At 39.4% G+C, this 14147-nt stretch overlaps 1 protein-coding gene across 1 annotated transcript in view; it reads right to left on the bottom strand.

The window, feature by feature from the left end:
• Positions 1-127: 127 nt before the first annotated feature.
• Positions 128-14147, bottom strand: part of PDHX (pyruvate dehydrogenase complex component X) — a 197194-nt gene continuing 183174 nt past the window's right edge. Inside the window, exon 11 of the mRNA XM_036859962.1 lies at positions 128-522. Coding sequence (XP_036715857.1) covers positions 321-522 — 202 coding nt within the window. The 3' untranslated portion in view covers positions 128-320. The remainder of the gene's footprint in view (positions 523-14147) is intronic.

Here is a 14147-nt window from a genome sequence, read left to right as displayed (position 1 = left end):
TACTTGCAGGCTCCTTAGTTGTGGCATGCAGACTCTTAGTTGCGGCGTGCATGTGGGATCTAGTTCCGTGACCAGGGATCAAACCCTGGCCCCTTGCTTTGGGAGCATAGAGTCTTAATCACTGTGCCACCAGGGAAGTCCCTATATAACTTCTTTATTTGCCTTCTTTTGGAAAAGCATGGAAAGTCCATATATAACTAATGGGAATGCAGAGTTCATGTGTTTCTTACAAAATTGCAGTTCATTTGTTCAAGATGTTTGATGACAGTCCCTTGAGGAAAATCACAGATGATTCAACAGGGCTGCCTGCTAAAGCTCTCTCAAGTTCTTCTTTCTGGGTTCACACCCTCCCATGAGGTTTGGTGAGGGCCATGCATCCTGAGGTCCTTACTCTCCTTCCTTATCCACCTGCTGTATGGGGAGGACTCCAAGGACTTAGAGGAGGATGGAGCCACAAGATGGAAGGAGCTTGGGTCTCTTGAGCAGCTGCATGAAGCAGAGACTTGCAGATCTTGCACTAGGCTGTTGCAGGAGTAAAAGAAATAAATGTTATGGTACCAACGCTTTGCAAGTGTATCTGTTTCAGCAACTGGCATTATTTCAGATTACTCCTTACTTATCTATAGCCTGTTTTAGTATCTTTATTCTAAAATGCTGTCCCACTTTGCTTTGTATTAGAGCTCTTTACAGTCCATGACTATACTGAATGTGAGCCTTTAGATCATTGGTTCCCAACCTTGGCAGCTCAACAGAAGTAACTGAGGAGCTTCTGAAATCTCCCAGTGCTTAGGCCTCACCCCCAGAGGTTGTGATTCAATTGGTCAGTGGTGGGACCCAGCCTTTGCTATTTGGAAAGAGCGTCCCAGGTGATACTAAGGGCAGCCAGAATTAAGAGCATTATTCTAGAGCAAGTGTTCTCTAGAACTCTCTACTAAATTGAGGGTGCACCAGAACACGTGAGAGACTTGTTCAAATACATATTTCTGGGCCCCACCCCAAGAGTTTCTGATTCAGTAGGGTCTGGGGTACAGCCTGGGAATTTTCATTTGTAATACGTTCCCAAATGAGGCTGATACCGCTGGTTCAGGGGCCACACTCTGAGAACCACTGGTCCAGACTTTTAAATCCCCCTAAATAATAACAACAGCAATCACTGGTGTCATCCCTAGAAAACACTAGCCACTCAACAACTGAGTATATAATTGAATTGAAATGAAGGCTCATAGGCCTTTATACTTGATGACTCTTCTTACTTTGTTTTTCAATAGATTCAGATTGAGTTTGCTTAGTTGTGCAATCCATCCAAGACACTCTGTAGGAACAGGAAGAGGGGAGAATGTTTGGGTGAGGAAGAATTTAATACTTGGGTTTGAGCTGGCATGTGGAAGCAAATATTTATTTAGTATCATGTATGGTCATGGCACTATGTTGACCTCTCCCTATTTTATCCTTTAGTGAAGGGAGATTTCCAAAAGAGAGAGGGACTTCCAGCCATCTGTGACTGAGTAGTAAAGCTCAATGAGATGGAGGCAGGAGGGCCTCCGTAGGAGGAATGACCTAAAATAATACACACACACACACACACACACACACGCATATATACACACACACACATTGGATTTATAGGGAAAGTGGGAGAATTGGATATGATATCTCAAAGAGGCACAAAATAAACGATGGAATGAAGTAAGGAAGTCTGAGGACCCAACCATTATCATCTTTGTGAGTCCTTTAACACCTGAAGGTCTTTTTTCTCCCAAAAAGGAGGACACACTCCCAATCAGTGTGTGCTCTAAATAGAGCACCTTTCATAGCCTACAGTCTTCTTTCATACAGGCAGACCTCACTAATGCATATTTTTGTACTTGTGATATATATACACACACATATATATACATGTACACATTATACATACAGACACGTATGATATAAATGATCACCCAGCAGGCAGTAAAGCTGTTTAAATTTAGTGGACCAGACAACTTTGCACTTAGAATTTCTAACGCTGTTTATTTTACTCATTAATTCTACTACAAATTCCAATAATTATTTTTATAAAGTACTATGTACCTATAAAAGGCTATTAATGAAACCCTCCATCATATTTGAAGATACTTATTTACAAAATACAGAAATGGATTCTGGCTATTAAAGCAAAAAAGTGGAGGGAAGAGGGAGAATTTATTAAAAGGTATTGATTAGCTCAAAAAACTGCAAGGGGCAATGAACTAGGATTAGAACCTACACATCCATGGACAACATCCCAAATCAAAAAGCTGCAAGGGGCAATGAACCAGGATTAGAATCTACACAGCTATGGACAACATCCAAAATCATGCCCAGACTGGTCGCAACCAGACACCTCTACTGCCAATGCTGGGCACCACTTGTGCTGCTTCTACCTCCAATTCTGAGCATGAAACGTTGCTGCTATCATTGATCTATCACTATGCTATCACTGCTGCTTTGAGGAAACAGATGAAGCTGCTCCTGCTGCCACCATCTTTGCTACAAGGATTCCTGCCTCTTTGCCTCACTAGCTCTCTCTCTGGTGGATGCCCCGTATGGGTGTGTCTGACTGGTGGATCCTGAGTCACATGCAAACTTCCTTGTTGCAGAGGAGTCTGGGAAGTAGTCTCTCCCTTCTACTAAGAGTCATAAGGTGGGAAATTCTCCATACATAGCAAAGAGGTTTAGATCCTGGGCAGTCACACAGAATGATAGATGTCAATGTTGCTAGTTTCAGGAAATTAAACATTATATGATTTTCATTTCCTTAAAAAAACTTCTGATCCTGAGATATTTCAAAGTCATACAGAAAAAAAAATTTAATAATAAATTTGCATGCTACCTCTAAAAGAAAGCATGTGTAAATACTAGCAAACAGATCTAACAACACATGAAAAGGATCATACAACATGATCAAGTGGGGTTTATCCCAGGAATGCAAGGATTCTTCAATATATGCAAATCAATCAATGTGATAAAACATATTAACAAATTGAAGGATAAAAACCATATGATCATCTCAATAGATGCAGAAAAAGCTTTTGACAAAATTCAACACCCATTTATGATAAAAACCCTCCAGAAAGTAGACAAAAAGTGAACTTTCCTCAACATAATAAAGGCCATATATGACAGACCCACAACCAACATCGTTCTCAATGGTGAAACACTAAAACCATTTCCTCTAAGATCAGGAACAAGACAAGGTCGTCCACTCTCACCACTATTATTCAACATAGTTTTGGAAGTTTTAGCCACAGCAATCAGAGAAGAAAAAGAAATAAAAGGAATCCAAACTGGAAAAGAAGAAATAAAACCTGTCACTGTTTGCAGGTGACATGATACTATACACAGAGAATGCTAAAGATGCTACCAGAAAACTACTAGAGCTCATCAATGAATTTGGTAAAGTTGCAGGATACAAAATTAAAGCACAGAAATCTCTTGCATTCCTATACACTTATAACGAAAGATCAGAAAGTGAAATTAAGGAAACAATCCCATTTACCATTGCAACAAAAAGAATAAAATACCTAGGAATAAACCTACCTAAGGAGACAAAAGGCCTGTATGCAGAAAACTAGAAGACAATGATGAAAGAAATAAAAGATGATACAAACAGATGGAGAGATATACCATGTTCTTGGATTGGAAGAATCAACATTGTGAAAATGACTATACTACCCAAAGCAATCTGCAGATTCAGTGCAATCCCTATCAAACTCCCAATGGCATTTTCCACAGAACTAGAACAAAATATTTCACAATTTGTAGGGAAACACAAAAGACCCCGAATAGCCAAAGCAATCTTGAGAAAGAAAAACGGAGTTGGAGGAATCTGGCTCCCTGACTTCAGACTATACTACAAAGCTACAGTAATCAAGACAGTATGGTACTGGCACAAAAACAGAAATATAGATCAATGGAACAGGATAGAAAGCCCAGAGATAAACCCAGGCACATATGGTCACCTTATTTTTGATAAAGGAGGGAAGAATATACAATGGAGAAAAGACAGCCTCTTCAATAAGTGGTGCTGGGAAAACTGGACAGCTACATGTAAAAGAATGAAATTAGAACACTCTCTAACACCATACACAAAAATAAACTCAAAATGGATTAAAGACCTAAATGTAAGGCCAGACACTATCAAACTCTTAGAGGAAAACATAGGAAGAACACTCTATGACATAAATCACAGCAAGATCCTTTTTGACCCATCTCCTAGAGAAATGGAAATAAAAATAAACAAATGGGATCTAATGAAACTTAAGAGCTTTTGCACAGCAAAGGAAAACATAAACAAGACAAAAAGGCAACCCTCAGAATGGGAGAAAATATTTGCAAATGAAGCAACTGACAAAGGATTAATCTCTAAAATTTATGAGCATCACATGCAGCTCAATATCAAAAAAACAAACAAACCAATCCAAAAATGGGCAGAAGACCTAAATAGACATTTCTCCAAAGAAGATATACAGATTGCCAACAAACACATGAAAGGATGCTCAACATCACTAATCATAAGAGAAATGCAAATCAAAACTACAAGGAGGTATCACCTCACACCAGTCAGAATGGCCATCATCAAAAAATCTACAAACAATAAATGCTGGAGAGGGTGTGGAGAAAAGGGAACCTTCTTGCACTGTTGGTGGGAATGTAAATTGATACAGCCACTATGGAGAACAGTATGGAGGGTCCTTAGAAAAGTAAAAATAGAACTACCATACGACCCAGCAATCCCACTACTGGGCATATACTCTGAGAAAACCATAATTCAAAAGGAGTCATGTACCACAATGTTCATTGCAGCTCTATTTACAATAGCCAGGACATGGAAGCAACCTAAGTGTCCATCGACAGATGAATGGATAAAGAAGATGTGGCACATATATCAGTGGAATATTACTCATCCATAAAAGGAAATGAAATTGAGTTATTTGTAGTGAGGTGGATGGACCTAGAGTCTGTCATACAGAGTGAAGTAAGTCAGAAAGAGAAAAACAAATACTGCATGCTAACACATGAATATGGAATCTTAAAAAAAATGGTTTTGAAAAACCTGGGGGCAGGACAGGAATAAAGACACAGATGTAGAGAATGGACTTAAGGACACGGGGAGGGGGAAGGGTAAGCTGGGATGAAGTGAGAGAGTGGCATGGACATATATACACTACCAAATATAAAATAGATAGCTAGTGGGAAGCAGCCACATAACACAGGGAGATCAGCTCGGTGCTTTGTGACCACCTAGAGGGGTGGGATAGGGAGGTCGGGAGGGAGATGCAAGAGGGAAGAGATATGGGGATATATGTATATGTATAGCTGATTCACTTTGTTATAAAGCAGAAACTAACACACCATTGTAAAGCAATTATACTCCAATAAAAATTGAAGAAAATAAAAGAAAGCATGTGTTTCCTTGGCATGAAAAGTGCTTTCTCAAAGTCTCTGGATCTTGAGGAGCCAGAAAATTGATTCTGTGGCTCTGAACATTTCAATAAGGAACAGATATGTGCATGGTGGGTGGCTGTAGAAACACTAGGCCTTGTTTAGACTAGCTGTCTGGATTTTAGCTCATTCTATGTTCACTTCTGGAGACTCACTCATTCTATCTTTTAGAATTTTGGCACAAAACAGATGGCCACTCCAAAGGATGATTGGAGAGGGTTCAAGGAGAGGTTATTTACCAAAGCATGGTGCTCATGAGTGGAAACAAACAAAGGATGACGAAACACCCTGGGGCTAGTAAAGGCAGAAGCTGTTGTGATGATGGGTCTGAAGAGGCAAAGGGTCCTATAGCCATGAGAGAGTGAGAAGACACTGTGACATACTCCATCATAGACCCTCAGTCCACCTGACTTTAGCACAACGTGGTGGACAGTTCCATGCATTTTGCCCACATCAAAGTCCCACATCAAGGGCAAAGAACTGAAAATAGAGATACCATATGATACAGCAATCACACTCCTGTGCATATATCTGCAGAAAACCATAATTCGAAAAGATACACGCACCCCAATGTTCACTGTAGCACTATTCACAATAGTCAGGATATGGAAGCACCTTAAATGTCCATCAACAGAGGAATGGATAAAGAAGATGTGGTACATATATACAATGGACTATTATTCAGCCATAAAAAAAAAAAACAAAATAGAGAGATTGGTTCAAGATGGCAGAGTAGAAGGACATGTGCTCATTCCCTCTTGCGAGAGCACCGGAATCACAACTAACTGTTGAACAATCATTGACAGGAAGACACTGGAACTCATCAAAAAAGATACCCCACATCCAAAGACAAAGGAGAAGCTGCAACGAGATGGTAGGAGGGACGCAATCACAATAAAACCAAATCCCATAACCACTGGGTGGGTGACTAACAAAATGGAGAACTATTATAACACAGAAGTCCACCCATTGGAGTGAAGGTTCTGAGCTCCATGTCAGGCTTCCCTGGCAATGGCAGGAGGAATTCCCAGACAATTAGACTTCGAAGCCTAGCTGGATTTGATTGCGGGACTTTGACAGGACTGGGGGAAACAGAGACTCCACTCTTGCAGGGCACACACAAAGTAGTGTGTACATTGGGACCCAGGGGGAAGGAGCAGTGACCCGATAGGAGACTGAACCAGACCTACCTGGTAGTGTTGGTGGGTCTCCGGCAGAGACGGGGTGTGGCTGTGTTTCACCATGGGGACAAGGATCCTGGCAGCAGAAGTTCTGGGAAGTACTCCTTGGCATGAGCCTTCCCGGAATCTGACATTAGCCCCACCAAAGAGCCTGTAGCCTCCAGTGCTAGGTCACCTCAGGCCAAAAAACCAACAAGGAGGGAACTCAACCCCACCCATCAGCAGACAAGTGGATTAAAGTTTTACTGAGCTCTGCCCACCAGAGCAACACCCAGCTCTACACACCACCAGTCCCTCCCATCAGGAAGCTTGCACAAACCTCTTAGATAGCCTCATCCACCAGAAGGCAGACAGCAGAAGTAAGAGGAACTACAATCCTGCAGCCTGTGGAACAAAAATCACATTCACAGAAAGACAAACAAAATGAAAAGACAGAGGACTATGTACCAGATGAAGGGACAAGATAAAACCCCAGAAAAACAACTAAATGAAGTGGACATAGGCAAGCTTCCAGAAAAAGAATTCAGAATAATGATAGTAAAGATGATCCAGGACCTCAGAAAAAGAATGGAGGCAAAGATCGAGAAGATGCAAGAAATGTTTAACAAAGACCTAGAAGAGTTAATGAACAAACACATAGAAGAATTAAAGAACAAACAGAGATGAACAATACAATACCTGAAATGAAAAATACACTAGAAGGAATCAATAGCAGTATAACTGAGGCAGAAGAATGGATAAGTGACCTTGAAGACAGAATGGTGGAGTTAACTGCCATGGAACAGAATAAAGAAAAAAGAATGAAAAGAAATGAAGACAGCGTGAGAGACCTCTGAGACAACATTAAACACACCAACATTCGCATTATAGGGGTCTCAGAAGGAGAAGAGAGAGAGAAAGGACCCGAGAAAATATTTTAAGAGATTATAGTCGAAAAATTCCCTAACATGGGAAAGGAAATAACCACCCAGGTCCAGGAAGTGCAGAGAGTCCCAGGGAGGATAAACCCAAGGAGAAACACAGAGTAATCAAACTGACAAATATTAAAGACAAAGAAAAATTATTAAAAGCATCAAGGGAAAAATGACAAATAACATACAAGGGGACTCCCATAAGGTTAACAGCTGATTTCTCAGCAGAAACTCTACAAGCCAGAAGGGAGTGGCACAATATATTTAAAGTGATGAAAGGGAAGAACCTACAACGAAGATTACTTTACCCAGCAAGGATCACATTCAGATTCGATGGAGAAATCAAAAGCTTTACAGACAAGCAAAAGCTAAGAGAATTCAGCACCACCAAACCAGCTCTACAACAAATGCTAAAGGAACTTCTCTAAGTGCGAAACACAAGAGAAGAAAAGGACCTACAAAAACAAACCCAAAACAATTAAGAAAATAGTCATAGGAACATACATATCGATAATTACCTTAAATGTTAATGGATTAAATGCTCCAACAAAAAGACACAGGCTCACTGAATGGATACAAAAACAAGACCTATATGTATGCTGTGTACAAGAGACCCACTTCAGACCTAGGGACACATTCACACTGGAAGTGAGGGGATGGAAAAAGATATTCCATGCAAATGGAAATCAAAAGAAAGCTGGAGTAGCAATACTCATATCAAATAAAATAGATTTTAAAATAAAGAATGTTACAAGAGACAAGGCAGGACACTACATAATGATCAAGGGATCAATCCAAGCAGAAGATATAACAATTATAAATATATATGCACCCAACATAGGAGCACCTCAATACATAAGGTAAATGCCAACAGCTATAAAAGAGGAAATCGATAGTAACACAATAATAGTGGGGGACTTTAACACCTCACTTACACCGATGGACAGATCATCCAGACAGAATATTAGTAGGGAAACACAAGCTTTAAATGACACAATAGACCAGATAGATTTAATTCATATTTATAGGACATTCCATCTGAAAACAGATTACACTTTCTTCTCAAGTGCACATTGAACATTCTCCAGGATAGATCACATCTTGAGTCACAAATCAAGCCTTGGTAGATTTAAGAAACTTGAAATCATATCAAGCATCTTTTCCGACAACAACGTTATGAGATTAGAAATAAATTACAGGGAAAAAATGTAAAAAACACAAACACGTGGAGGCTAAACAATACATTACTAAATAAGCAAGAGATCACTGAAGAAATCAGAGGAAATCAAACAATACCTAGAGACAAATGACAATGAAAACACGACGATCCAAAAACCTATGGGATGCAGCAAAAGCAGTTCTAAGAGGGAATTTTATAGCAATATAATCCTACCTCAAGAAACAAGAAAAATCTCAAATAAACAATCTAACCTTACACCTAAAGGAACTGGAGAAAGAAGAACAAACAAAACCCGAAGTTTTAGAAGGAAAGAAATCATAAAGATCAGAGCAGAAATAAATGAAATAGCAACAAAGAAAACAATGACAATGATCAAGAAAACTAAAAGCTGGTTCTTTGAGAAGATAAACAAAACTGATAAACCTTTAGCCACACTTATCAAGAAAAAGAGGGAGAGGACTCAAATCAATAAAATTAGAAATGAAAAAGGAGGAGTTACAATGGGCACCACAGAAATACAAAGCATCATAAGAGACTACTACAAGCAACTCTATGCCAATAAAATGGACAACCTGGAAGAAATGGACAAATTCTTAGAACGACTGAACGAGGAAGAAATAGAAAATATGAACAGACCAATCACAAGTAATGAAATTGAAACTGTGATTTAAAATCTTCCAACAAACAAAAGTCCAGGACCAGATGGCTTCACAGATCAGTTCTGTCAAACATTTAGAGAAGAGCTAACACCCATCCTTCTCAAACTCTTCCAAAAAATTGCAGAGGAAGGCACACTCCCAAACTCATTCTACGATGCCAACATCACCCTGATACCAAACCAGACAAAGATACTACAAAAAAAGGAAATTACAGACCAATATCACTGATGAATATAGATGCAAAAATCCTCAACAAAATACTAGCAAACAGAATCCAACAACACATTAAAAGGATCATACACCATGATCAAGTAGGATTTATCTCAGGGATGCAAGCATTCTTCAATATATGCAAATCAATCAATGTGATACACAATATTAATAAATTGAAAAATAAAAACCATATGATCATCTCATTAGATGCAGAAAAAGGTTTTGACAAAATTCGACACCCATTTATGATTAAAAAAAAAAAAAAACTCTCCAGAAAGTGGGCATAGAGGGAACCTACCTCAACATAATAAAGGCCATATATGAAAAACCCACAGCAAACATCATTCTCAATGGTGAAAAACTGAAAGCATTTCCTCTAAGATCAAGAACAAGACAAGGATGTCCACTCTCACCACTATTACTCAATATAGTTTTGGAAGTCCTAGCCACAGAAATCAGAGAAGAAAAAGAAATCAAACGAATACAAATTGGAAAAGAAGAAGTAAAACTGTCACTATTTGCAGATAACATACTATACATAGATAATCCTCAAGATGCCACCAGGAAACTACTAGAGCTAATCAATGAATTTGGTAAAGTTGCATGATACAAAATTAATGCACAGAAATCTCTTGCATTCCTATACACTTATAACGAAAGATCAGAAAGCGAAATTAAGGAAACAATCCCATTCACCACTGCATCAAAAAGAATAAAATACCTAGGAATAAACCTACCTTAGGAGGTAAAAGACCTGTACTCAGAAAATTATAGGACAGTGATGAAAGAAATCAAAGATGACACAAACAGATAGAGAGATATACCATGTTCTTGGATTGGAAGAATCAATATTGTGAAAATGACTATACTACCCAAAGCAATCTACAGATTCAATGCAATCCCTATCAAATTACCAATGGCATTTTTTTAGAGAAGTAGAACAAAAAATCTTAAAATTTGTATGGAAACACAAAAGACCCCTAACAGCCAAACAATCTTGAGGGAATAAAAGGGAGCTGGAGGAATCAGACTCCCTGACTTCAGACTATACTACAAAGCTACAGTAATGAAGACAATATGGTACTGGCACAAAAACAGAAATATAGATCAATGGAACAGGATAGAAAACCCAGAGATAAACCCACACACCTATGGTCATTTAATCTATGACAAAGGACGCAAGGATATACAATGGAGAAAATACAGCCTCTTCAATAAGTGGTGCTGGGAAAACTGGACAGCTACATGTAAAAGAATGAAATTAGAATACTCCCTAACACCATACACAAAAATAAACTCAAAATGGATTAAAGACTCAAATATAAGACTGGACACTATAAAACTCTTAGAGGAAAACATAGGAAGAACACTCTCTGACGTAAATCACAGCAAGATCTTTTTGACCCACCTCCTAGAGTAATGGAAATAAAAACAAAAATAAACAAATGGGACCTAATGAAACTTAAAAGCTTTTGCACAGCAAAGGAAACTATAAACAAGATGAAAAGACAACCCTCAGAATGGGAGAAAATATTTGCAAACAAATCAATGGACAAAGGATTAATCTCCAAAATACATAAACAGCTCATGAAGCTCAATATTAACAAAACAAACAACCCAATCAAAAAATGGGCAGAAGACCTAAATAGACATTTCTCCAAAGAAGATATACAGATTGCCAACAAACACATGAAAGGATGCTCAACATCACTAATCATAAGAGAAATGCAAATCAAAACTACAAGGAGGTATCACCTCACACCAGTTAGAATGGGCATCATCAGAAAATCTACAAACAACAAATGCTGGGGAGGATGTGGAGAAAAGGGAACCCTCTTGCACTGTTGGTGGGAATGTAAACGGATACAGCCACTATGGAGAACAGTATGGAGGTTCCTTAAAAAACTAAAAATAGAATTACATAGACCCAGCAATCACATTACTGGGCATATACCCAGAGAAGACCATAATTCAAAAAGACACATGCACCCCAATGTTTATTGCAGCACTATTTACAATAGCCAGGTCATGGAAGCAACCTAAATGCCCATTGACAGACGAATGGATAAAGAAGATGTAGTACATATATACAATGGAATATTACTCAGCCATAAAAAGGAATGAAATCAGGTCATTTGTAGAGACGTGGATGGACCTAGAGACTGTCATACAGAGTGAAGTAAGTCAGAAAGAGAAAAACAAATATTGTATATTAACGCATATATGTGGAATCTAGAAAAATGGTACAGATGATCCGCTTTGCAAGGCAGAAATAGAGACACAGATGTAAAGAACAAACGTATGGACACCAAGGGGGGAAAGTGGCTGGGGGGTGGTGGTGGTGGTGGGATGAATTGGGAGATTGGGGTTGACATATATACACTAATATGTATAAAATAGATAACTAATAAGAACCTGCTGTATAAAAAAATAAAATAAAATTCAAAAAAAAAACTATAAAAAAGAAAAAAAAAGAACAAAATAATGTCATTTGCAGCAACATGGACGGACCTAGAGATTCTCATACTGAGTGAAGTAAGTCAGACAGAGAAAGAGAGACTGTTTAAGAAATGTCTCTGCTTTGCTGCTTGGGGCTTTCTCCAAGGCTGCCGAAGCCCACTTAGCCAACATAGGTACAACACAGACAGTCATGGAGTTGGTATTTGCAGGAGCAACTTCAATCAATAGTGACTAGGAGTCAATGGATAAATGGCCAAACTTCTCAGTCTCCATGGAAATCCTTCTGGGACACATGCTAATAGTTCCTCAGGGAATCCCCAAAGTGATTGAGCCCCAGTTGCCAAGGGCAATAACCAGATTATTAATAAACACTCTATTGTTCCTTCTGCTTCCTGAGATCAATTCCCAAGTAAAGTTCCAACACTCAAGTTCTTTTCTCAGGTGCTGCTTTCAAGGGCACTCAAAATAAAACACAGAAAACCAATCTTTGCCAGAGAAGCAGAGTCACTGCCAATCTGAGAATTGACCTGGCAGGAACTGGAGGAATAAATAACCCTACCTATCTCCTTCAACCCTGTGATGTCCTGCCAGGGCATCTCGGAAGCCAGAGGCAAGAAAACCCAGTGATAGGGTCTCTAAAAGTCAGTCTCACAGGGAACAGAGAAGGAAAGATGAAGAAGGGCAGAGTGGATTGGGACAGGCAAATAGAAACTATGCACTTCAGCCCAACCCTACTGTCTCTCAGCAGTTTCCAAGTCCTTCAAATATTGCATCATTTCCGGGTGACGAATTCCATCACACTGTTGCCTGAAATCTAAAACGTTAGTCACCACCAGAGTTATTCTGATAAGATAGTGAGGAAAACAGAGGCAAAGGAACAATTAACATCCTTCTTGCCCCCATTCTGTAGCAGCACCCCACTTTTCCCTTAGAAATAATAGTGACTCTCTTCTCTGTTGGTTCATGTATATGAGGCACCTCTAATGATCTGAAGCAGGTTCAGTTTATAATTTATTAGAACCAAGGCTGTGGTCTCTGGAGAAAGCATTCTACCTTTGGGCCCTAGGACCTCCAAACACATTAAACTCAAGGACACAGGGAAGGGAGGAAAATTTTTTCTAAGTAGGTTATTTCTTGTAATAGTGAGAGGGGATACTTCTACCTCCATCCCTGGTTTTCCAGACCTGTGAATTCTCTGGGTGGGAGAGGTGGTACCATATGTTAGCTGTTAGTCATTTTTACAGACTGTAGGACAGCACCCTAACCTATAGGACTATAAATGAGGCTTCAGCAGGCTGTCTTACTGCTATTTGCAGTGTAATAGGAAGCCTCTAAAATGGTTCCCAAAGATCACTGCTTCTAGGTATTCATGTCCTTGTGTATTCCCCTCCCCTTGAACGTGAGCTGGACCTAGTCACTTGTTTCCAATGAATAGAATATAGCAAAAGTGATGGGATGTCACGTCTAAGATTAGATTACAAAGACTCTGGCTTCTGTCTTGCTGGTTTTCTCTTGCTCTCTGTTCGTTTGCCCTGATGGAATCCAGCTGCTAAGCTGTAAGCTGCTCTTTGAGGAGGTCCACATGGCAAGAAACTGATATCTCCAGCCAATAGACAGCCAGGACCTGAAGCCTGCCAACAGCTGTGTGTGTGAGTGAGTGATTCCTCCCCCACTCAAGGCTTGAGAAGACCACATCCCTGGCCCATATCTTGCTAGCAGCTTTGTGAGCGGCCCTCAGTCAGAGGTACCCAGCTAAGCCATGCCTATATCCATGACCCATCAAGAAACTGGGAGATAATGTTTGTTGTTTTAAAATGTGAAGTTTTGGGGTAATTTGCAGTAGATAGCTAATATATCCAGTCAGCTCTTTCTGGATGATAGGGTATATGGAAATAGCAATGAATTCTGTAGTCACGAGCCCCATGCTATACTTTTGTTGTTCTTAAAAAATGAGTTCCCTGTTTGGAGCCAATATTGTGTGGAACACCATGGTAATAGATAAAGCTCTTTATACATCCCTAAACGATAGTGCTGGCAAAAGCATTGTGGGTAAGGAAAGCAAAGTCTATAAATGAAATGG

Source organism: Balaenoptera musculus, chromosome 8 (genome assembly GCF_009873245.2).
Source record: "Balaenoptera musculus isolate JJ_BM4_2016_0621 chromosome 8, mBalMus1.pri.v3, whole genome shotgun sequence".
NCBI lineage: Eukaryota > Metazoa > Chordata > Mammalia > Artiodactyla > Balaenopteridae > Balaenoptera > Balaenoptera musculus.
This window is presented reverse-complemented; position numbering and strand designations above follow the sequence as displayed.